Genomic DNA, 22834 nt, shown 5'->3' on the forward strand with positions numbered 1-22834 from the left:
TGTAATATGATTATATGATTTATGTCAGATTTATGATTTATGTTCTCTTTTAAGAGTTTTGTGGTGTCATGTCTTATATTTGCCTTTAAGTCGTTTTGAATTTAAGGCAGGTTAAGAAGTGTGTGATCACTCACCTAGAGCCAGACATCCTGGAATGTGAAGTTAAGTGGGCCTTAGAAAGCGTCACTAAGAACAAAGCTAGTGGAGGTAATGGAATTCCAGTTGAGCTATTTCAGATCCTGAAAGATGATGCTGTGAAAGTGCTGCACTCAATATGCCAGCAGATTTGGAAAACTCAGCAGTGGCCATAGGACTGGAAAAGGTCAGTTTTCATTCCAATCCCAAAGACAGCAATGCCAAAGAATGCTCAAACTACTGCACAATTGCACTCATCTCACACGCTAGTAGAGTAATGCTCAAAATTCTCCAAGCCAGGCTTCAGCAATACATGAACCATGAACTTCCAGATGTTCAAGCTGGATTTAGAAAAGGCAGAGGAACCAGAGATCAAATTGCCAACATCTGCTGGATCATAGAAAAAGCAAGAGAGTTCCAGAAAAACATCTATTTCTGCTTTATTGACTATGCCAAAACCTTTGACTGTGTGGATCACTATAAACTGTGGAAAATTCTTCAAGAGATGGGAATACCAGACCACCTGACCTGCCTCTTGAGAAACCTATATGCAAGTCAGGAAGCAACAGTTAGAACTGGACACGGAACAACAGACTGGTTCCAAATAGGAAAAGGAGTACGTCAAAGCTGTATATTGTCACCCTGCTTATTTAACTTCTATGCAGAGTACATCATGAGAAACGCTGGACTGGAAGAAGCACAAGCTGGAATCAAGATTGCCGGGAGAAATATCAATAACCTCAGATATGCAGATGACACCACCCTTATGGCAGAAAGTGAAGGGGAACTAAAAAGCCTCTTGATGAAAGTGAAAGAGGAGAGGGAAAAAGTTGGCTTAAAGCTCAGCATTCATAAAACGAAGATCATGGCATCTGGTCCCATCACTTCATGGCAAATAGATGGGGAAACAGTGGAAACAATGTCAGATTTTATTTTGGGGGGCTCCAAAATCACTGCAGATGGTGACTGCAAGCCATGAAATTAAAAGATGCTTACTCCTTGGAAGGAAAGTTATGACCAACCTAGATAGCATATTCAAAAAGCAGAGACATTACTTTGCCAACAAATGTCTCTCTAGTCAGGCTATGGTTTTTCCAGTAGTCATGTATAGATGTGAGAGTTGGACTGTGAAGAAAGCTCAGCACCGAAGAATTCATGCTTTTGAACTGTGGTGTTGGAGAAGACTCTTGAGAGTCCGTTGGCCTGCAAGGAGATCCAGCCAGTCCATTCTAAAGGAGATCAGTCCTGGGTGTTCTTTGGAAGGACTGATAGTAAAGCTGAAAATCCAGTACTTTGGCCACCTCATGTGAAGAGTTGACTCATTAGAAAAGACTCTGATGCTGGGAGGGATTGGGGGCAGGAGGAAAAGGGGGTGACAGAGGATGAGATGGCTGGATGGCATCACCAACTCAATGAACATAAGTTTGAGTGAACTCCGGGAGTTGGTGATGGACAGGGAGGCCTGGTGTGCTGCAATTCATGGGGTCACAAAGAGTCGGACGCAACTGAGCGACTGAACTGAACTGAACTGAACTGAAGAAGTGTTCTGACTTCCATGCCACTGTCCTGCTTTCCCAGCATTACTTGTCAAAGAGACTGTCTTTTCTCCACTGTATATTCTTGCCTCCCTGTCAAAGATTAATTGACCATAGGATTTGGGTTTATTTCTGGGCTGTATTATGGTCCATTGATCCATATGTCTGTTTTTATGCCAGTACCATGCTGTTTTGATTACTGTAGCTTTGCAGTAATGTCTGAAGTCTGGAAGGATTTTGCCCCCATCTTTGTTCTTTTTCCTCAGAATTGCTTTGGCAATTCTGGGTCTTTGGATTCTGTATCAATTTTAAGGTTATTTGTTCTAGTTCTGTGAAAAGTGTTGTGGGTAATTTGATATGGATCACATTAAATCTGTAGATAGCTTTGGATATTATGGTCATTTTAACAATATTCATTTCATTTCAGTTGCTCAGTCGTGTGCGACTCTTTGCGACCCCATGAATTGCAGCATGCCAGGCCTCCCTGTCCATCACCATCTCCCGGAGTTCACTCAGACTCACGTCCATCGAGTCAGTGATGCCATCCAGCCATCTCATCCTATGTCCTCCCTTTCTCCTCCTGCCCCCAATCCCTCCCAGCATCAGAGTCTTTTCCAATGAGTCAACTCTTCACATGAGGTGGCCAGAGTACTGGAGTTTCAGCTTTAGCATCAGTCCTTCCAAAGAAATCCCAGGGCTGATCTCCTTGCAGTCCAAGGGACTCTCAGGAGTCTTCTCCAACACCACAGTTCAAAAGCATCAATCTTCGGTGCTCAGCCTTCTTCACAGTCCAACTCTCACATCCATACATGACCACAGGAAAAACCATAGCCTTGACTAGACAGACCTTAGTCAGCAAAGTAACGTCTCTGCTTTTGAATATGCTATCTAGGTTGGTCATAAGTTTTCATCGAAGAAGTAAGCGTCTTTCAATTTCATGGCTGCAATCACCATCTACAGTGATTTTAGAACCCCCCAAAATGAAGTCTGACACTGTTTCCACTGTTTCCCCATCTATTTGCCATGAAGTGATGGGACCAGATGCCATGATCTTCGTTTTATGAATGCTGAGCTTTAAGCCAACTTTTTCCCTCTCTTTCACTTTCATCAAGAGGCTTTTTAGTTCCTCTTCACTTTCTGCCATAAGGGTGGTGTCCTCTGCATATCTGAGGTTGTTGATATTTCTCCTGGCAATCTTGATTCCAGCTTGTGTTTCTTCCAGTCCAGTATTAACATTTCTAATCCAAGAGCAGGGATTATCTTTCTGAATCATTTTCAGTTTCCTTTTTCAGTATTTTATAAAGTTCTCAGCATAAAAGTCTTCTACCTCCTTTGTCAGGTTTATTCCCAAGTATTTTTTTTCAATACTATATTAGAGGGGATTGTTTTTTACTTTCCTTTTCTGATATTTCACTGTTAGTGTAAAGAAATGCAACAGGTTTCTGTATATTAATCTTTTATCCTGCTGATTAGATGCTTTTTAAAATGTTTACTTTTACATTTCTAAGTAGCATACTTATAGTTTTATTACTTGATTTTTCAGTTCATTTAATGACTTCCTACTAGATCTAATATGTACAAGTGGGATGTAGTCATTATGTTCCTCAGGTATAAAAAACTGGCCTGCAGTGGGAAGGGATGAGACAGCAGAGTATATGTGGCTTAGACTTAGAGCATGAACTCTAGGAGTAGAATGTCTAAGATTGAGTCCCTTTGGTTTCCTCATCTGTAAAATGGGGATAATAATAGTACCATTTTATAGGGTTGTTGTGAGAATTAAATGAACTTCTTTATATAAAGTATTTGGAATGTATAGGTTCTAAAAACTCGATATGTATTAGTTATTATTAGCATGCCCCCCACAAATATATGCATTCCTTTTCCCCATTCTCCCTATATAACTACATTACAGTTTTTACTGTATAGCATTTAATGTTTATATTATTCTGATATAACCGTTATTTGTAGCTGAGCCATGTAATATGATTATATTTCCTTTTGTATATGAATTTCAGCTTTCTCTGAGGTTAATAAATGTCTCAGCTTTACAGTTGTTCCTTTTCTATAAATCTATTATCAATTCATCCCCAATCTCTGCTAAAAGTTTATAAATCTCTTAAAAGTTTCAAATACATCAAGTACTCTTAATATCTTCATGTGACCCCTACAACTCTTCATCCACTGGCTCTTCTCTGGGACCCATTACTTTCTAAACCTGTTGCAAGATTTAAGAATAGAACACCTAAAAGCTCATGATGCTCTGTGTGCATGGGGAAGACTTATGAACAGGTGGACTTTATAGGAGGGTGATCTGGCCAATTCATTGGGAGATTCCAACTTATTTTGAAGTCCTGTCTTTAAGTTTGGCTAGAGAAGAACTGTCTTGTCTCCTTCCCAGAGGATGTGAGCCTGGCTGCCCAGGTTCTGAAAGACTGGTGTAAGGAGGAGGATGGCAGTCTCACCATTCAGTGTGTGAACTTTCACGTAATTGTTCTGTTTTCAACATGGCATCTTCATCCGTATCTATATCTGACATCCATCTATGCAGAGTCTCTCTAATTGGACCTCAAGAAGATAAAACTCTATTGACTTCTGCTGTGGTTGAGGAGGGGCAGTCACCTGGATATACAGAGTGGAAGGCACTAGGGGACCTAATACTACTCATACACAGTTCTAACCAGGGCTTCTGTTCATCTCCATGTTAAGAAGTATAGCCCATCAACTCCTAAAGTTTTTTGCATTTATGTGGTGCATTAGACTTGCTTCTGGGCTTCTTAGATTTAAGAATCAATTTACCATCCAACTCACACACTTCTGAGAGGACACTATTAATAATTATAGCATCAGAGTAGATGTAATCTGTACTAACCTGGGCAAATCAGAACCATCCAGCTGCTTTCTAGCATCTAAACTTTTGTTGCCATGGCCTTGTTAGTTCTTTTTGTTCTGACAGCAGCATGACCACTGATGGTAGCCCAGTGTGGCATCTTACGTCTAACATTGAGATATTCTCTCTCTGGCCGCAAATGCAAAAATTTCAGGGAAGAAACATAATGTGCCAGCTAAGATCGGATACTCATCCCAGGTCAGCCAGCATGACTGGGCCAAGTGGGGCGTGTGGGGTTGCTGATTTGTATAAAAGCCAGTTCAGCCTCCCCCGTACCCATTTATGAGAGAAGAGGCTGGAGCCAGTGCCTGGGAGTAGGGGATAGTCCTGTAAATTTTCTCAACAGTAACTTGGCCAAATCAATATGACATTAGTGATGGACTTAAGAAGTAAAACTGAAGAGATTGGGACTCAGTACCATATTGTTTCTGCTAAAATATAAGTGTACAACTTTTTCTAGTGATAACATAAGTGACAGTTTGGAAGACCTAACATTTAAAGACTGCTCCCTTTCTGCCTGTTCTGCATAATCATTTACATAGATTTACATATGTTAGAACCTGAGTTGTCTTCCTCTTCTGCATCAGACTTAAGCTATTTTATTTTCTGTAGGATAGCTCTATACTTCCTTCCTAATCTGATCTAAAATCGCCAAGAAGATACTATCATTTAAGCACAGAATTTTGAAATGTTCGTGGTAGAAAAGGCCTTAAAGACTATTTCATTTACAATTCACAAAAAATTTCACTTTGCTTATTAGCTCCGTGAGTTGCTCCTTTAACATGAGGTGTCCATGGTCAGATAACTTTGGAAAATGCTGTGTACTGCTGTGTACTCCCCTCCTGGAGATTCTGTGTACATTTGCCTGTTAAGGGGCTTGAGAAGTCCTGCAAAAAAGAAAACTAGCAGCTTCCTCAGCTCCTCAGCCATTTACCAAGGAACCCTGTTTTCATTATAAGCATGCCAAGTAATAATGTTCCATGGGACATACTTTGGAAAATAATCCAACCATCCTAGTTTATGAATGAAGAAACGAAGTTCATGAAGAGACGGCAGTTACGATTTTCCGAAGGTAATGCCAGGAAAGATTAGCACTGTTTCCATTTATTCTTGGGAGCTTACGTTGGTCAAGGGCTTGTGAGAATATAGTATCTCCCCCTCTTCCTCTTGCTTAATTCTCTCACCCGCTTGAACAAGGTTCACCTTTTTATCCACATTGTCTTAGGTCACATCATGAAGGTGAATTGGAGCACAAGATAACCATCATATGTGAAAACATCAATATCAGCGCCCTTTCTCTAGATCAGAACCAACATACTTTGATTACAACAAGTTATTTTAACAAATATTTTAGAGTTCCCCTTTTTATTCTCCTGAAATGAAATGTATAGCTCCTTAACCTGCTGCTGCTGCTGCTGCTGCTAAGTCGCTTCAGTTGTGTCCGACTCTGTGCTACCCCATAGATGGCCACCCACCAGGCTCCCCCATCCCTGGGATTCTCCAGGCAAGAACACTGGAGTGGGTTGCCATTTCCGTCTCCAATGCATGAAAGTGAAAAGTGAAAGTGAAGTCGCTCAGTCATGTCCAACTCTTCGCAACCCCATGGACTGCAGCCTACCAGGCTCCTCCGTCCATGGGCTTTTCCAGGCAAGAGTACTGGAGTGGGGTGCCATTGCCTTCTCCGGCTTCTTAACCTACCTATATTTAAAAATCAATGTAATATTCAACTATAATATAAAGAAGAAATAAAAGAATAGTATTTTATAATAACATATTTTAATATAGAAATATCTAGGCCAACTTTAAACATACAATGAACTGTTCAGTTCCTCTTCTATGTAGAATCATCATGAATGTAACGGCTACAAATACAAATCAATAATAAATATCTTATACCAGCTACTGAGAAGTAAGTTGAGTAGCCTGATTTTCCAAACTGGTAAACTGCTCTCTGTAAAATTCCAAACAAATAAAAATATTATCTTCTCTCAATTTATATAGTTCTTGCTTTCTTAAAAAATTCAGTGTATAATACAACCTAGTGAAAACACTTTTATTGAGCATTTATTAGATGGTAGCACATATATTTAAGTGCTATAAATTAATTCATTCATTTAATTTTCATAATGATCTCACTTAGGTATGATTAATATCCCCATTTTATACATGGGGAAACTAAGACAAAGAAGATAAGTAACTTGTTCAGCAACTATTTAATAGTAAGTTACAGCCCAGTCAATGAACCCAGGCAGTGCAGCTCCCGAACTTGTACTCACAGGTTCTGTGACTGTCATCTGAAGGACTCAGAAACTGAGTCACTTGGGCATTTTCTACATAGAACACAGCTAATGGAAGGCGGCTTCGGATCCTGGAAACCAAAAGGAAAACAGACCAGAGTCTCTCTTTAGTGTTGGTTTACTGTCTGCCCTGGAGAATGACAGAGAGGGAGAGGAGAGTGTTGGGACCAGCCTTGGACCCAGATGCCCTGCTCCTGGGACCTGCCAGAGCAAACTGTTCAGAGAGCAGAGACAGGAAACAGCCCAGGCTTCATTTTTATTCTTCCTCATGTTCCTCTAGCCCTTGTCAAAAGCATAAGCCAACCATGGACTATGCCATCTAGCAACTTCTCATAATGGACCCAGAACTGAAAAGGAAGGGAGCTGAAAAAAACTGAAAGAGACACAGTACCTCTGGGGCTGCAGGCTGGGAAGTGAGAGGCTTGGGACTTGCCTCCTGCCCTGCAGCCTGATTGAGAATCTGCTCTTCCTCTAAGAGTGATTGTGCTAATAATCAGATAGGCCTCTGGGTTGCAAAACCCACTTATCTTTGCTCCATCCTCTGAAAGGGCGAGGTTCTGACTAAGGGTTGTCTCCTAGGAGTAACTTACAAAGACAGTTTGGATTAATGCTCTGGGGTCTGTTCCAGCTCATTGCTCATCACCCCACAGTGTGTTTGCTCTTAGCAAATCTGCTCCAAACAAATTGTGTGTTCTCTGAGATTTAGTATTTAATAATGATGTAACTAACTACTATATGCCAGGCAGGAGAAAGCAGTGGCACCCCACTCCAATACTCTTGCCTGGAAAATCCCATGGACGGAGGAGCCTGGTAGGAGTCGGAGTCGGACACGACTAAGCGACTTCATTTTCACTTTTCGCTTTCATGCACTGGAGAAGGAAATGGCAACCCACTCCAGTGTTCTTGCCTGGAGAATCCCAGGGATGGGGGAGCCTGGTGGGCTGCCGTCTCTGGGGTCACACAGAGTCAGACACGATTGAAATGACTTAGCATAGCATATGCCAGGAAAAGCACTAAGTTTTTTTTTTTGACTGTGTCAGGTCTTAGTTGCAGAATGCGGGCTTAGTTGCTCTGTGGCATGTGGGGTCTTAGTACCCTGACTAGGGATTGAACCTGCATCCGCTGGATTGGAAGGTGATTCTTAATCACTGGACCACCAGGGAAATCCTAAGCACTGAGTTCTTTGCATGCTTCATCTCATTTAATCCTGACAATCCTGTGAGATAATTACGCTCATAACCCTATTTATGGGTAGGAAAATTGAAGTCCGGAAAGTTTACATTTAGGTGCCCAAGTCAGACAGAAGAGAGCTGAGTTAAACCCAGGCTGCTTCATTGCTAGCTTGGCTGTTCTGAAGGAACTAAGAAGAATAGGCCTGAGATTACACTTGAGGAAGAGGAAAACTGTTACAAGTGTACTGGGACAAACCTGGATTCCTAGGACTTCTTTCCTTCACCGCGGGACTTCTCATTAATTCTCCTGATTAGGAGATATTCAGTTACTCAGTGTGGTAAGGGAGCAGCCAAACAGATCTTTCTGAAATGCAAATCTGAAGACCTATCCTCAGCTAACATTTTTTCCAAAGGTTCCCTGTGGTGCCTAAAATAAAGGCCAGGCTCCCTAGCATGACGGTCAGGTCCTCTATAATATGGACCCGTCTGGACTTTATAACTCTCTCTCCTATACTTCCCCCCACCGCCAGGAACCCTGAGAACCTCGCACCAGCCCCACATAATCAGTATACTATTTCTTGCCTCCAGATAATGGTCCATACTGTTTCTTATGCCTCAGATGCCTTCTCCTGCCCCAACTTGTCCATCTGATAAACTTGTATTCATCCTTTAGAACTCTAAATGTCAAATGTTCTGGTCTTTGTAAAAAGCCTATCCTGATTTCTCTGGCAAATTTAGTCCTCCTTTCTCCAGGCTCTACAGTAGTTTGTGTATCAGCTCAGGACCACAGTAGATACTGCACTTCTTTGTTCAACTCTGTTGTCAACAGAGCCCCTGAACACACTGATCATATATATATATATATATTTTTTTTTTTTTTTTTTTTTAAAGAAAATGTGGTAAAGGGATTTCCCTGGTGGCCTAGTGGCTAAGAGTCTGTGCAGGGGGCCTGGTCAGGGAACTAGATCTCACATGCCGCAATTAAAGACTAAAGATCCCACATGTCACAGCAAAGATTGAAAATGCCACAACTAAGACCCAGTGCAACAAATAAATAATTTTTTAAATGTAGTAAATATACATGACACACAGCACATCAGTAGCATTAAGTACATTCACATTTTTGTACTACAACCACTGGCATCCCTCTGCAGGACTCTTCATCTCATAAAACAGAAACCCTGTACCCGTTAAATGCTAACTCTCCCCCCTCCTTCAGCCCCTTCCAATGTAGGGATCGAACTTAGGATCTTCCCAACCCAGGGATCAAACCAAGGTCTCCAGCATTGCGGGCAGTTTCTTTACCAGCTGAGCCACCAGGGAAGCCCAACAATACTGGAGTTGGTAGCCTATTCCTTCTCCAGGAGATCTTCCCAGCACCAGGAATCGAACCAGGGTCTCCTGCATCGCAGGCAGATTCGTTACCAACTGAACTATCAGGGAAGCCCACCCTTCAGCCCCTACGTATCTCTGTCCTGTCTGTCTCTGTGAATCTGACTACTTTTCCACTCACTCATATTCCCCAAATCTGGCACATTGCTTTGCACAGAATAACAGTTAGTAAAGGTCTGTTGAGAGAGTGCATGGAATCTTTTGTCTAAGATGCATGGTGCAACACATGTCTTAAATTTCTTTGTACCCGCTTTTGCAACAAATAGACTGCTTAGATCTTAAACTGGAAATTCTGGGGCTTCCTAACTTTTCCAGTGTTCACCTTTCCCCAGATCAGAAGTTGCCCAAATAGATGTTCTCGTTAGAAGGGAGTTTTACCTTCCTTACTCAGAAATGCCTACAGTTTTCATTGCAGTTGGGTTATAGACATGCTGTCCCCAGATCAGCTGGGAGGGGTCCTGAGGCATGGTGACAGAAAGAATACTGACAAGCAGCCAGAACTGGCTGCATTTCAAAACTTGGCTTCACACACTCACACACACTTGTGTGTGTGTGTGAGTATGTGTGTGTGTGTATATATGTTGCTGTCAAAATTGTAGCATATGTATTTTCCTTACTTCCTCCCATCTGAGCAGAGGTTTTTTGCTGTAATTACAGCTAACCTAGTAATGGAGGCAGCTGCATGCATTTTTGGGGAGCCTGTAACTTTCTCTGTCTTCAGAGTTGCACTCAAAAAACAAAAAGAATTATATTCCAATGTACATGTTTAAGAACAAATTTTTTAAATATTTCAGGGGAAAAGATGCAGTATTAATTTGTGGATCAAAATGTTTTTGACCCAGTCCCCTTGCTAGAAAATATAAAATCTAGTAGTTGATAGTTGAGAAAATTCTATAAGGTGCAACAGGTCATGTCTTGATCCCATCACCCTTGCTCTTGGCACTTAGATTTTTCATGGCCAAAGCTGTCATAGTGAGCCTTCTTTGGAAACCATGACATGTCTCTTACAGAAATAGCAACCCACTCCTGGGAAATGGATTGCCTGGGGAAATTTCATGGGATGCCTGGGAAATCCCATGGACAGAGGAACCTGGCAGCCTGCTCCTTGGGGTTACAAAGAAATTGGGCATGATTTAGTGACTAAACAACAACGGCAACACCCAGTATTTTTGCCTAACATGTTGCATTGCTATATCCTGGCTGCTCATTAGAGTCACCTGGAGAGCATAAAAAGAAATTAAAAAAAAATTATTTTAAGCCTTTAACCCCATACCCCTAATATTCTGATTCTTAGGTGTGAAGTGGAGGCCCACACATTTTAATAGTTCTCCAGGGGATTGTAGTCTGCAGCAGAGGTAGAGAATCACTGTGTTAGAATGGTGGTGTTGCTCAGAAGCAGTCTGGGCTGTGTAGCAGTACTTAAGCATTAGTGGGCAGGTTGCTTTTTCTGCTTTAGTCCATGCCGTATATATATGAACACGTACTACCAACCCTGCCAGGACTTCAGTCACTATGGTTTTCTCTGACCTTTTGGTGTAACCCTACAACCTTTTCTTCCTGAGGCATCTTGCACAGAGTGCTGAATTCCACTAGTGTGTGTGCATGCGTACTCAGTCACCCAGTCGTGTCCCACTGTTTGCCCACCAGGCTGTAGCCCACCATGGACTGTAGCCCACCAGGCTCCTCTGTCCTTGGAATTTTCCAGGCAAGAATACTGGAGTGCCATTTCCTCCTTCAGGGGATTTCCCAACCCGGGGATTGAACCTGCGTCTTCTGCATTGACAGATGGATTCGTTACCTCTGAGCCATCTAGGAAGCCTGAATTCCACTAGGCAGACCCTCTAAGCAGGGGTCCCCAGCCTCCAGAATCTAATGCCTAATGATCTGAGGTGGAGCTGATGTAGTGATAATAGAAATAAAGGGCACAATAAATGTGCACTTGAATCATCCTGAAACCATCCCCCAACACCCCAGCCCCTGGAGAAACTGCCTTCCGCGAAGCTGGTCCCTGGTGCCAAAAAGGTTGAGGACTGCCCTGGGTTGGGAAGAACCCTGGAGAAGGCAATGGCAACCCACTCCAGTACTCTTGCCTGGAAAATTCCATGGACTGAGGAGCCTGGTAGGCTACAGTCCGTGGGGTCGCAAAGAGTCGGACACGACTGAGCAACTTCACTTTCACTTTCACCTTAAGGGGACTGGCCTGCACTTTCCTGATGGCCAATCAAGCTGGACATGAGACTGTGTGAGCCACAGGAGCCTGGGGTGCTGTGAGATGCCCCAAGCTAAGCAGTGCCCCAGAGGAAACCCACCACCTGCAGTCAGCCAGTAATCTAGCTGCTATTCCTCCTCCTCCCTAGCCAGGCCTTGTTCAAGTCAGCTACTTTGAAAGTGCAGAAAAAAGGTCAGATTCTCTCCAGAGCATCCGCCTGTGTGTTGGATTTCCTAGTAAGAGCAGGGTTTGTAGTGAGACGTGATGGATGCAGGTTTGAATTCTAGCTGTGTCCTTGCGCAAATCACTGCTGCTGCTGCTGCTAAGTCGCTTCAGTTGTGTCTGACTCTGCGCGACCCCATAGACAGCAGCCCACCAGGCTCCCCTGTCCCTGGGATTCTCCAGGCAAGAACACTGGATGGGTTGCCATTTCCTTCTCCAATGCATGAAGTGAAAAGTGAAAGTGAAGTCACTCAGTCGTGTCCGACTCCTAGCCGCCCCATGGACTGCAGCCTACCAGGCTCCTCCGTCCGTGGGATTTTCCAGGCAAGAGTACTAGAGTGGGGTGCCATTGCCTTCTCCAAGCAAATCACTAAACCTCTCTAAATCCCCTTTCTCTATTTTGTCAACTGGGCCTCATAATACCTACCTCATAGGATTAAATGAGATAATGCACATGAATGGCTTAGCAGTGACTGAAGCTAATAAACACTCAGTGAATGGTAGTAGTGAACCTTGACAGGCACTGTCTAATCCCACATGGGAAGCATGAGTGTAGAAAAGGAGCAGGCCGGTGCTCCCTCAGCAGGGTGTCTGCATGGGAAGCTTCGAGAGCCAAGGAAATTGAAGCCCTTTTCCCCCAGATGCGGTAATTGAGTACAGTTTGAAAGCTGGGATTGTAATCCCCTTCCACAGACAAAGCGCCCCATCTCCTCTCCTGTGAGCAGCAGCCTGCTGCCTCTGCATATCCTCCGGCCATTTTTTCCTGCCTTCTTTGTTCTATTTCCGTGCCTGTGGGGATGTAGGAAAACTGCTGCCTTCCTCAGGTTGCTATTTAAAGACATTCTGAGCGATGCTACCACTGCTGCTTCTAGCGCCACGGCGGCAGCTGCTCCAGTCCCTGCCACAGCGAGTGAACAGCCCCATTGCCTACGTTTTGTTTAGGATCCCTGAGCTGTTACCTCTCCCAGGGGTTCACCGTAAAGCCCGTCTTAGTCTTTGCCCCTCAACTGCCCAGCCTGTCTACATCCCTGTAGCATTTTGAGCACATCACTAGTTACAAATTTCCCCTTATTCTTCAATGAAAATCATGCCTGATACCCCCTCACTCCCTCCTCATCCATCTTCACCTTGCACTTGAGATGCCCTTCTTATTTAATAGCCAGACACAACCCAGAAAGGGTAAAAATGCCCTTTATCTCTAGGCCTAGCAGAGAAAAATACTTTAAGAATAAAAGGTTTTGAAAAGCTCAGTAACCTCCAGCATTAGTAAGAATGCCGCCCTGAACTTCAGCATGTTTGAGATGATCTGTCAGGCACAGATAGGAATCTCTCAGCCATTAGTAATCCTGTCTTTCTCTGCTGACCCACCCAGCGCTTTTCAATGAAGTGTCTCAAAAGCCAGGTCTTTCTGTTTGAATTGGGCCTGATTTCTTTTTCATAGAGCCATCAAAGTGAAGTTTTAGGTTTTATCAGTAAAGCATCTATCCTTCTTTGGACCGAACTTCCTCAGTGAGGTTCAGATTATCTGCCTCCATCCTGCTTCCCCAGTTTATTTTGTTTCCTGCCCATTATCGAGGGAGACCTCGAAGCTGGGCTGCTCTCTGCTTGCCCAGAAGAGCCCTTGCTGGTACTCTCAGCTCTGTGCAGGGTGCGCACTGTGTTCCCGACCACCGGAACTCGACTCTGGCCCTGATCGCATGCTCAGACTGCATCAGACCTGTTTCCCCTCTCTTACAGCCCTCCCCTTGTCTTCTGACTCTCCTCCATTTATTCATCTTCCTGACTGCTCCTTCTTTGGCTCCTGCTCTCTATTTTTCATTTTCAGAGCTGAGCCTTTCCCCTTATTTTCTTAGCCCCTGGGTGGTAAATCCAATTACCTCAATGTCAGAATAATAGTACCAATGATACTTTGAATTATTGATCACTCACTGTGATAGCAAAATACCCTCACCTGCATTATCTCTTTTGCTCTCACAGTAAACTTGTAAGGTAGGCAGTATATGTGCTTATGTTCCCCACTCCGTAGTAGTGAAAGTAATAACCACTTGGAGAGGCAGGATAATCTAGTGGTTAATAAAGAGCATCGACTCAGATCCAGACAGCCAGGGTGTGAATCCTGCCTCCTGCTGTCACCAGCTGTGTGGACAAATTGGAGATAATAGTACCTCTCTCGTGGTGGTGTGAGGATTCAATGAGTTACTAGAGATAAATTGCCTGGAACCACATCTGGCACATAATAGATATTATGTGGAGATTAGCTGTTGTTATCACATGTTCATTCATTCTTATGTTCGTCAAAGACTATTACCTGCCAGGCTCTGCTTGCTGTCTCAGTGATGCAAGAGCAGCAAGATGGACACAATCTGGCCTCAGAGCAGTCTCAGTATTTTTAAAAATATTTATTTATTTGGCTGCACCTGGTCTTAGTTGGACAGCACATGGGATCTTCAGTCTTCGTTGCAACATGCAGAAACTTTAGTTGCGGCAAGTGGGATCTAGTTCCCTGACTGTGGATGGAACCTGGGCCGCCTGCATTGGGAGCTCAGAGTCTTAGTCACTGGATCACCAGGGAAGTCCCGAGATCACAGTATTAGTGCCACCTGTGCAGCTGCCACCACGTGCAAATCCTCGCGCTTGGATCTTTACAGATAGTAATTCTCACAACAGCTTTAAAAGGAGGCAGTGTTATTCCCATCCCGAGAGGAAATCTTTGGTGTTCCAAAAGCCCAAGTGGTTTGCTCAGGATTCCCCAGCTGGTAATTGGGGTGCCAGGTTTCACTTCACCCAGTTCACCTGCCAGCAGATCTTAGGTTCGACTCTGCATGTCTGTCTCCCCCGTCAGTGGTGAGCTCCTGAGGGCTGGGGCTGGCCCTCAGCACGCAGCTTGCTGAGCTCGGTCTCCTGCACACATTCAGGAAATGTTGGCCAGCTTCTGCTCTGTTGTTGATGCTTAACTCTGTCCCATAACTGGTCTCTTCTGATCTCGCTCACTTCCCTCAGACATCAAGCTGACATTGGTTTTTGGTTTTAATTTATTTGGCCGCCCCAGGTCTTAGTTGCAGCATGTGGGATCTTTAATCTTAGTTTTGGCATGCAGAATCTTTAGTTGTGGCATTCAAACCCTTAATTGTGGCAAGTGGATTCTTGTTCCTTCACCAACGGTAGACCCTGGGCCCCCTGCATTGGGAGCATGCAGTCTTAGCCACTGGACACCTGGGAAGTCCCCGAACATTGGTTTTAACATGGAAGCACAGGGGTCAAGATGAGGATTCTCAAAGGTTGACCTAACTTCCTCATGCCACACCTGATGCTTATTTCAGCCTGTCTTCAAACAGAACTAGTTGGATTCTGGGGTCGCCTCCTCTTCTGGGCCCCAGTCAGAAAATTTTTTTGTCTGCCAGGTCAGTATCCAGCCACCAACTCCAGTTCACTTATTTCTCATGTCAGATCCTGCCTTTTATTTCAATGTCTGACTTCCCTATTGTTTCTCTGCTTTTGTCTTTGTGCCCAGCACTTATTTCTTAACCACAAAAGGAATCACAATTCTTCTAGCTCTATACAAGACTGAATTTCTAAATATAGTTAGTGTGTGCTAGCGTTTAAGTTTTTAATTCTTTCATATTTAGTAATCCATTTTTTCCTTAAATATTACAAAAATATAGGTGGAAAGTCCTCCTCTAGATCACGCTCTCTGGAATTCTTATTTCTGTAAATGTCTCATCTATGGCCATTTGTATGTCTTATTGATCTCACATCATAATACAAAAGAATAGCAATTTCACTTACTTTAGTTTCATTTGTGAAATCACCTGGAAGTGTGACTTTTAAAATAATTTTTAAATGTAAATGAATACTAATTGCTAAATGTATTCACTCATGGAGTTTGTGTTAGAGAGGTAGTTTGACTAGAGACTATTTTCCTTCCTCTGTTTCCCAGATATTCTGGGTTGTGCTTATATTGTCTTTATAATCAAATATATAAATAAGCTTAGGAATGAAAGTGAAGAAAGCTATTGGCCATGTATTTCTTCTTTTGATCTTAACACAGAGATGTAACCACCACTCTGGGCGTGTTTGGGGTCAGGCTCATTGAAAGAGTCAAACAGTTCTCCTGGTTTTCCACTGAAAAGGCATCTGTGCACCCAGGGCAGTCTTTTGCTCACACAGTCCCTTTCCAGCGGGTCTAGCCTCATCTGGCTTTTCTAAGCCGTGTCTGGCCCTAAAGACTGCCTGTGTCCCTGAAGCATCAGCTTTGTGTGCTGCGGGAAACTGGCCCCTGGGAGGGCGAGGTGCCGGGGGGAGTGAGTGTGTGCCACCCACACTCCTCATTCTTTCCTTAAATGCACCTGAACCCCACCCCTTTCCCCAGAGCTTTTAGACTAGGAATCTGGGTACTTCTTGAAGCCATCCCTGGCCCACCCCACTTGCAGCCTCCACCACCTCTCCCTGGAGTCCTGGGGCCTTGCTGCGTGGGGGGAGGAGAGCAGGTGTGTTGAACTCTTAATGAGAGGTTTCCTCTGTGGGATTGCCTATATCCTGCCCACCACAGAGGCTTCTGTGAGTAACTTTACCTTTGAACTCTCCTTGTATTCAGCCCCTGATCCATGGGATTTGGTGACAATCCCTGGCTGGCGGAAAGCTTTGATCCTCAGGGAGTCCAGAGGAAGTCCTGTGATGTGTGGGATCCTCAGTGCTATAGGGATTGGGGAGAAGTCTCAGGGAGGGTTGCTAAGACAGACCCATTAATTAAGAAGGAGCCTTTTTCCTAACACTCAGTTACCTAAAAAAGGAGATCCGGTAACTGATAACAAGGGACTCAGCACCCCTCAAGTATGAAGTGGTGTTTGCACAAGCATTATTGTTGTTTTAAAGACACAGCAGTGCCAAGAAAAAATTCCTACCCACACCAGGAAAGAAAAAGCACCTTAGCAACCAGAATGCCTTAGAACTCTCCTCTTTAACAAAGAAAAGCTCATCTTACTCTGTTTTTGTCTTCTTTTTTTAAATTGGAATACAATTGCTTTACAGCGTTGTTTTCGTTTTCTCCTGTACAGTGAAGTAAATCAGCCGTATGCATACATATATGCCGTCCCTCTTGGACTCCCCTCCCACGCTCCCCATCCCCTCTAGGTCATGACACAGCAATGAGCTGAGCTCCCTGTGCTCTCCACAGCTTCCCACTATCTATCTGTTTTACACATGGTCTTGTATATATGTCAATCCAAATCTCCCATTAGGAGGCTCTAGCAAAAAATCTTTAAGGTATTTCTGACTAGGTGAGAGAAGAAAAAGAGATGACCGTCTAATAAACAGTGGGAGCACTAGAATATCTGTATAAGAGACACTGGGCTATAATCAGTGTCGGGAGATTTGTCTTTAAGCTTTATTCACAAACAGGCATGCTGGTTTGCTTAGACTCTGCATTTATTTGAGGTGGTTTGAGGGTGAGGGGACAGACAGTAAAACTTCCCCTGGCCACTCTGTGGTGCCACCCATTGGCTACAAATAAAAGTCAGAGCGAAGGCCTTTTCGCATGGCAGGGCAATGTTCCTCCTCAGCTCCACAGGCAGAAATCAATTCCTTTGCTTCCGTGCAATCCTGTACACTTACCTCTTAGATTGAGGATCACAATGCCCAGTGTGGGTGTGCGTGTCTGCCTCCCTGCTGGGCTATAGCTGCCGGAGGGTAGGGTTTGTATATTATTCACCTTTTATCACCAGCGCACTGCCTGGGCACGAAGTAGGCCCTCAATAACGATTATTGAATGAGTGAGTAAGCATGAGGTGGTCGCTGTGGGGAGTCATCCTCTTTCCAGAATCATCTCTCCTTTTCACACTGGCAGCCTTGGGGAAGGAGAAAGCTAGGTTATGAGAGGGCAGCAAGCGATAGTGCCAGAGTCAGACACCTACCTGCGCGTCATGACCCAGCAGCTCCAGAGAACATCAGGAGACAGCCGCACGGCAGAGGCAGGGTGGCATCTTTATGGACTTCGCCTGTAGGATTCAGGCATTTAATGCTGAGACATTGGGCAAAGAGCAGAGAGAGTTGTCTGTAGGGCCAAGTGCATAATATGTGGGGCCCAGTGCAAAATGAAAATACAGGGTCACTTGTTTAAAAAAAATAATAAAACAAGGAGAAAGTACCATTCAGGGTGTTTAAATATCAAGTTGTTTTCCTTTCTTCCACAGTCTCTCTGTCCTTTGACTTGTCAAGGTGTTTATTATTTGCTGTTAACACTGTTCTAAGTTGAGAACCTTTTATGTGTTAGGCCATTAGCATGGTACTGAACATCTTTATATTGTGTGATGCCAATTTCAAATGTTTAACTCATTTAAACCCACACATGTTTAACTTATATGTGGGATCATCAAAATTATACAATTTGTATTCTGTAGCTGGTACATGCATATGTATTTCCTTCCTAGCAGAACAGTGGAGAGTCTGCACAAAATTAACTGCTTTTATTTCACATCTTGATACACGCTCATCTTACCAACACCCTTTATCTTCAGTTTACTGATGGATAAGAAAAAGGTGAAAGAACAAGAACTGTGGGTGGTCCTGTTTCCTTCTCTGTCATCATTTTCAGCATAGATGGCTGGCTAACACAGGGAATCCACGCAGAGGATATGATGGATTCCTTCCTCATCCATGTTTCTTGGAAAGTTGTCGCCTGCTTACTATGCTTGGAGCAAGTGGTGGTTTCGACGAAAGCGTGGCCTCCGCAGGCTCTCAGTGCCTTCACTTTTCAGTCATGAATGTAACAGATGCCCTCCCCGGGTAGAGGCCTCAGGACTAGCTGAACTCCCACGTGTCATAGGTGCATCAGAGCTGAGCTTCTGTGGCACCGGCAGGAATGGGGGACACACGTATGGGGCAGATCTCCTCTGCTCACTCTCAGGTTCCTGTGCCTGTTGAACTTCACTTGTGAAATACAAGCTCAAAGATGCAATTATTAAGTGTCAGGTTGCAGCAGCAGACCATTAAACCAGGCACGGGGCCCCCTTGGTCATGGGACCCTGTGTGGCTGCACAGGTCACACACCTGTGAATCAGGCCTGGTTTCATGACACTGTTTCAGTGGATGTTCTTAGAATTTTTAGCTTTTACCAAGTGACAGACTAGCCAGGAATAGCATGCATGTGTGCCTTCTCTCATTTATAAATAGTTTTTAGATACTTGCCATGTGCCAGTCACTTTATGAGGCATTGCGACTACACCAGAGTGTACAAGGCAAGACATGGCATCAGTATCAGTAGTACCTGTGAGCTAGTGAGGAAAATATATTTTTAGTTACACAGTGAGTATTTAAATTCCAAATGTGAGAGAGGCTACAGACGCAACTCTAAAAGGCTTACCTAGGTGGGAGCTAGAGTGTGGCATTTCAGGCTGAGGGTGAGGAGAGGAGGACTTGTAGGTGAACAGAGAGCAAGGGTGGTCTCCCAGGCTGAGGGAACAGCATAAGCAAAGACCTTGAGCTGAGGAGGGGCTTTGCTCAGACAAGGAAAGAAGGCCTACACAGCTGGAGCCCAGAGACAAGAGGGAGAGTAGCAGGTGGCCTGGGGAGCTGGTTTTGTGTCCCCCACCCCCTGCCTACCTCCTTCCACTCTCCAGTGCCCATGCTGTTCGACAATATCAGATGATGGAAAGGGCTCTGTTCCTATTCTTTTCTTTTTTCTTTTCATTAATTTATTTATTTGACTGTCCCGGATCCTCAGTTGCAGCATAAGGAATCCTTTTTTTTTTCAGTTGCAGTATGTGGGATCTCTAGTTGAGGCATGCGAACTCTTAGTTGGAACATAAGGGATCTATTTCCCTGACCAGGGACTGAAGCCAGGCTCCCTGCACTGGAAGCATGGAATCTTGGCCATTGGACCACCAGGGAGGCCCCTCATCCTCTGTTCTCTAGCAAGTTCAAGATGTGTGATGCTACGTGCTTGGTGTACTTGAGTGCAGTGTTCAGGGGATTGTGGTGCCAGATGTAAGTGTACTCGCTACCCACTGAACTAACCATTTCCCATCATTTTTGTTCACCATTTCCAATTCACTTCCTGTTCCTAAAATATGACCTTTGTTTTCTCAAACCTCTTTTCATACACTTTCTCTCAGGAACTTTCCATGTTCTGTTCTATATTGTCTTCATTTACCGCCAGAGGGTAAGCAAACTCACCACCAGAGGGTAAGCTTTTAAAAGCAGGTTCTGTGTCTCCTTTACCTATTAAATGGCCTTAAGAAAATCTTTGTCTAGTAGTTAATTCAGTTCAAAAAAGGCATATTTATTTTTAATAGATTATATATTCATAAAATACAATATTAAACTGGCACAAAAGGGTATGTAATCCCCCCACATCTCTCTCCAGTTTCCCTTGCTGGAGGCAACCAGTATTTTGCAAAGATAATCTGTGTCTATTGTATATAAACTATTATATATATATTTATTACATGGTTTTTATGAAAAGCCATAGAAGCGAAAGAATGAAAGAATTTCTCTATTCTCCTATTCCTTTTTTTATCTATTAGAAAGATGCAAATTTAAAACAGGAAGGTGCTATTTTTCCATTACTTTAATTAGCAAAGATAAAGAGTGCAGTACTTACGAGAATATGGGGAAATAGGAGTTTTCAAAGTGATAGGTAAAAATATAAATTATTACAACCTCTCTGGCCAGCTATCAAGATTTTTACTGCATATTACCCTTTGACCTTGTAATTCCATTTCTGGATATTTGTCCTGCAGATATACTTGTGCATGTCTGCAGATTAGGTATCAGAATGTTTATTGCAATAATTTTTGTAATAGGAAAAGATCTTAAAAATACACTGGGTAGAGTGGGAATCATGGTACTTAGCAGTGTAGCATATAATTTTGTGCTTTAAAAAGGGGAAGGGAAAAAAATAATAAAAACGGGACGAGAAAAAAAGGTGTATATATATATATATATATGCACTTATAAACACCTAGAATATTTCGCACAATTAAGAATGATATCTTCTGAGAAGAGAAATTAGGAGTCTTGGTAGAAGAGAGACTTATTTTTTAATATGGTCTTCTTTATACTGTATTAACTCTTCAATAAAAATAAACAGGTAAGAACACAGACTCTGAAAGTTTAAAAACAGGCTCCTCCTTTCTTTAGCCAGATGATGTTGGGAGTTTACTTAACCTTCTAATCAACTCTTGTTTCTTCATCTGTAAAGTGGGGCTAATAACTTCCCTTTATACGACTGGCATAAAAGTTAGATAATATAAAGAAAATAACTAGTACAGTACCTGGACCAAAAAATGTAGCTTTTGAGGCAAAGAGTCCTAGACCAGGAGTAACTTTGCAAGTAGCTGCAGACAAGATATGTGACCCACCATGACCTGGACTCTTCAGTCCTTCATTTGACCAAATGATCCCCAAGTCCCCTTATACTGAGTTTCCCTGCTCTCTTGCTAGAAGAACCCATTTCTTGCTAGAAGTTCTGACTTCCAAGCTAGGAGGATTTGGGACAAAATTAGAAGCTTCTAGGAGGAGGTGCTTTGTTCTTGACACCTTCCCAGTTCCATATGAGACCATCAGATTAGAGTATTGGACAAGAAGAAATGGGTCTGACTGTGTCTATGGAGTCCTATCTTGTTTCCCATTGCAGTGTTGGAGTTGAAAAAAAGGTACAGAGTGGCTAAGAGAATTGCGCCAAAATGAAACTGGTGGAAAAATTTTAAAGGAGTGGCAAGGGAAAGCATGGTTACCAAAGAATAGCCTCCTGGGTTTCATAAGCTAGATGCCGGTTCTGTGGGTATCACAGAGGGCTTTGTGAGAGTTAGTGGGGGAGGATGCTAGGAACACCTGCATCGGGCAGTACTGCCTGCCTGTGGTCCTGAGGTTGGTGCCATGCTTTGCGACTGAAGGAAGGGGTCTGGGATCTCCACTTGGGTCAGGGGCTAAAAGGGAGTAGCAACCACAAAGGCCAGCGTAGTAAAGGGCCAAGAGTGCGTGAGAAACCCAAAGGGAAGCCCATATCAGTTCAGCCCCACTCCCATCTCCCGCCGGAGAGGACCACGTTTTATCTTCTTAAAGGAGCCTGTGGGTTTCCTCCCAGAACGGCTCAGGTAGGAGAAGGCAGCTAGGTCACTCAGAGAAAATCTGGCACAGTAGACAGATGGCCTTGACTCTGTCTCTCTCGTCCAGGTGCTGAGGGACGTCCTCAAGGATCTCTACCACCTGCTGAAGCACGTGGTGTGTTTGGAGCCCGATGACGTGGCCAGGCTTCATGCCCAGCTGGCCCTGGAAGAGCTGGATGAGATCATGAGAAACTTCCTGTTTCCGCCACCGAAGCTGGAGAAAAAGATCACAGTCTTGCCATAGACCAGCCTTGAAGGACTCGGAGGAGGCAGAGGGACCAAGCATCCTGAGCAGTGTCCAGGCCTCCCAGCAGGTGGCTCCACTGCCCCTTTGGAGCTGGCAATATGGCTGCCCCTGAAGGTGGCTTTCTGTCTCTGGTCACGTGTGTCTTCAGGCAGACCTTCCTGTATCATCTATTTAGTCACACTGCATCCAGCCTAAAGTGTGTGCTGATGGAAGAGATTACAGGTTTCATTGATCTGAACATTTTTCACTGTCCCGTAGCATTCAGAGAAGGACATCTACCTGATGGAAGTGTATGTTTAACACAACCAATGGAGTTTGGTTAATTAACCATTCTCTTACGACTTCAGTATAGAAGAGGTTGACCACTCACCTATCACATACATACCTGATACTCTTCCCTGCTGATGATCCGTTTTGTGATGAGGAGCAACCAGGGCTTGTCATCCTTGGCTGCTCAGGAGGCATTTCAGAGGATGGAAATGCAGTTGGTGGTAGGGAGGGAAAGGAATTTGTTACCAAAACGTGCAAAAATGGAATAAAATAAACTCAGCTGGAAAGACTAACAGGTCTGAATCTGGTCCTCTGCTATTGAGATGAAAAGCTGTAGCATTGAGGAGGATTTAATCTCCAGAAAA

At 43.7% G+C, this 22834-nt stretch overlaps 1 protein-coding gene across 3 annotated transcripts in view; it reads left to right on the forward strand.

Annotated features, from left to right (window-relative positions):
* Nucleotides 1-22758, forward strand: part of TANGO6 (transport and golgi organization 6 homolog) — a 181595-nt gene extending 158837 nt beyond the window's left edge. For all 3 annotated transcript variants that reach the window (XM_018062193.1, XM_018062195.1, XM_018062194.1), the window contains one exon: nucleotides 22020-22758. In XM_018062193.1, the coding sequence (XP_017917682.1) occupies nucleotides 22020-22196 (177 nt within the window). In that variant the 3' untranslated portion in view covers nucleotides 22197-22758. The remainder of the gene's footprint in view (nucleotides 1-22019) is intronic.

This window comes from Capra hircus, chromosome 18 (genome assembly GCF_001704415.2).
Source record: "Capra hircus breed San Clemente chromosome 18, ASM170441v1, whole genome shotgun sequence".
NCBI lineage: Eukaryota > Metazoa > Chordata > Mammalia > Artiodactyla > Bovidae > Capra > Capra hircus.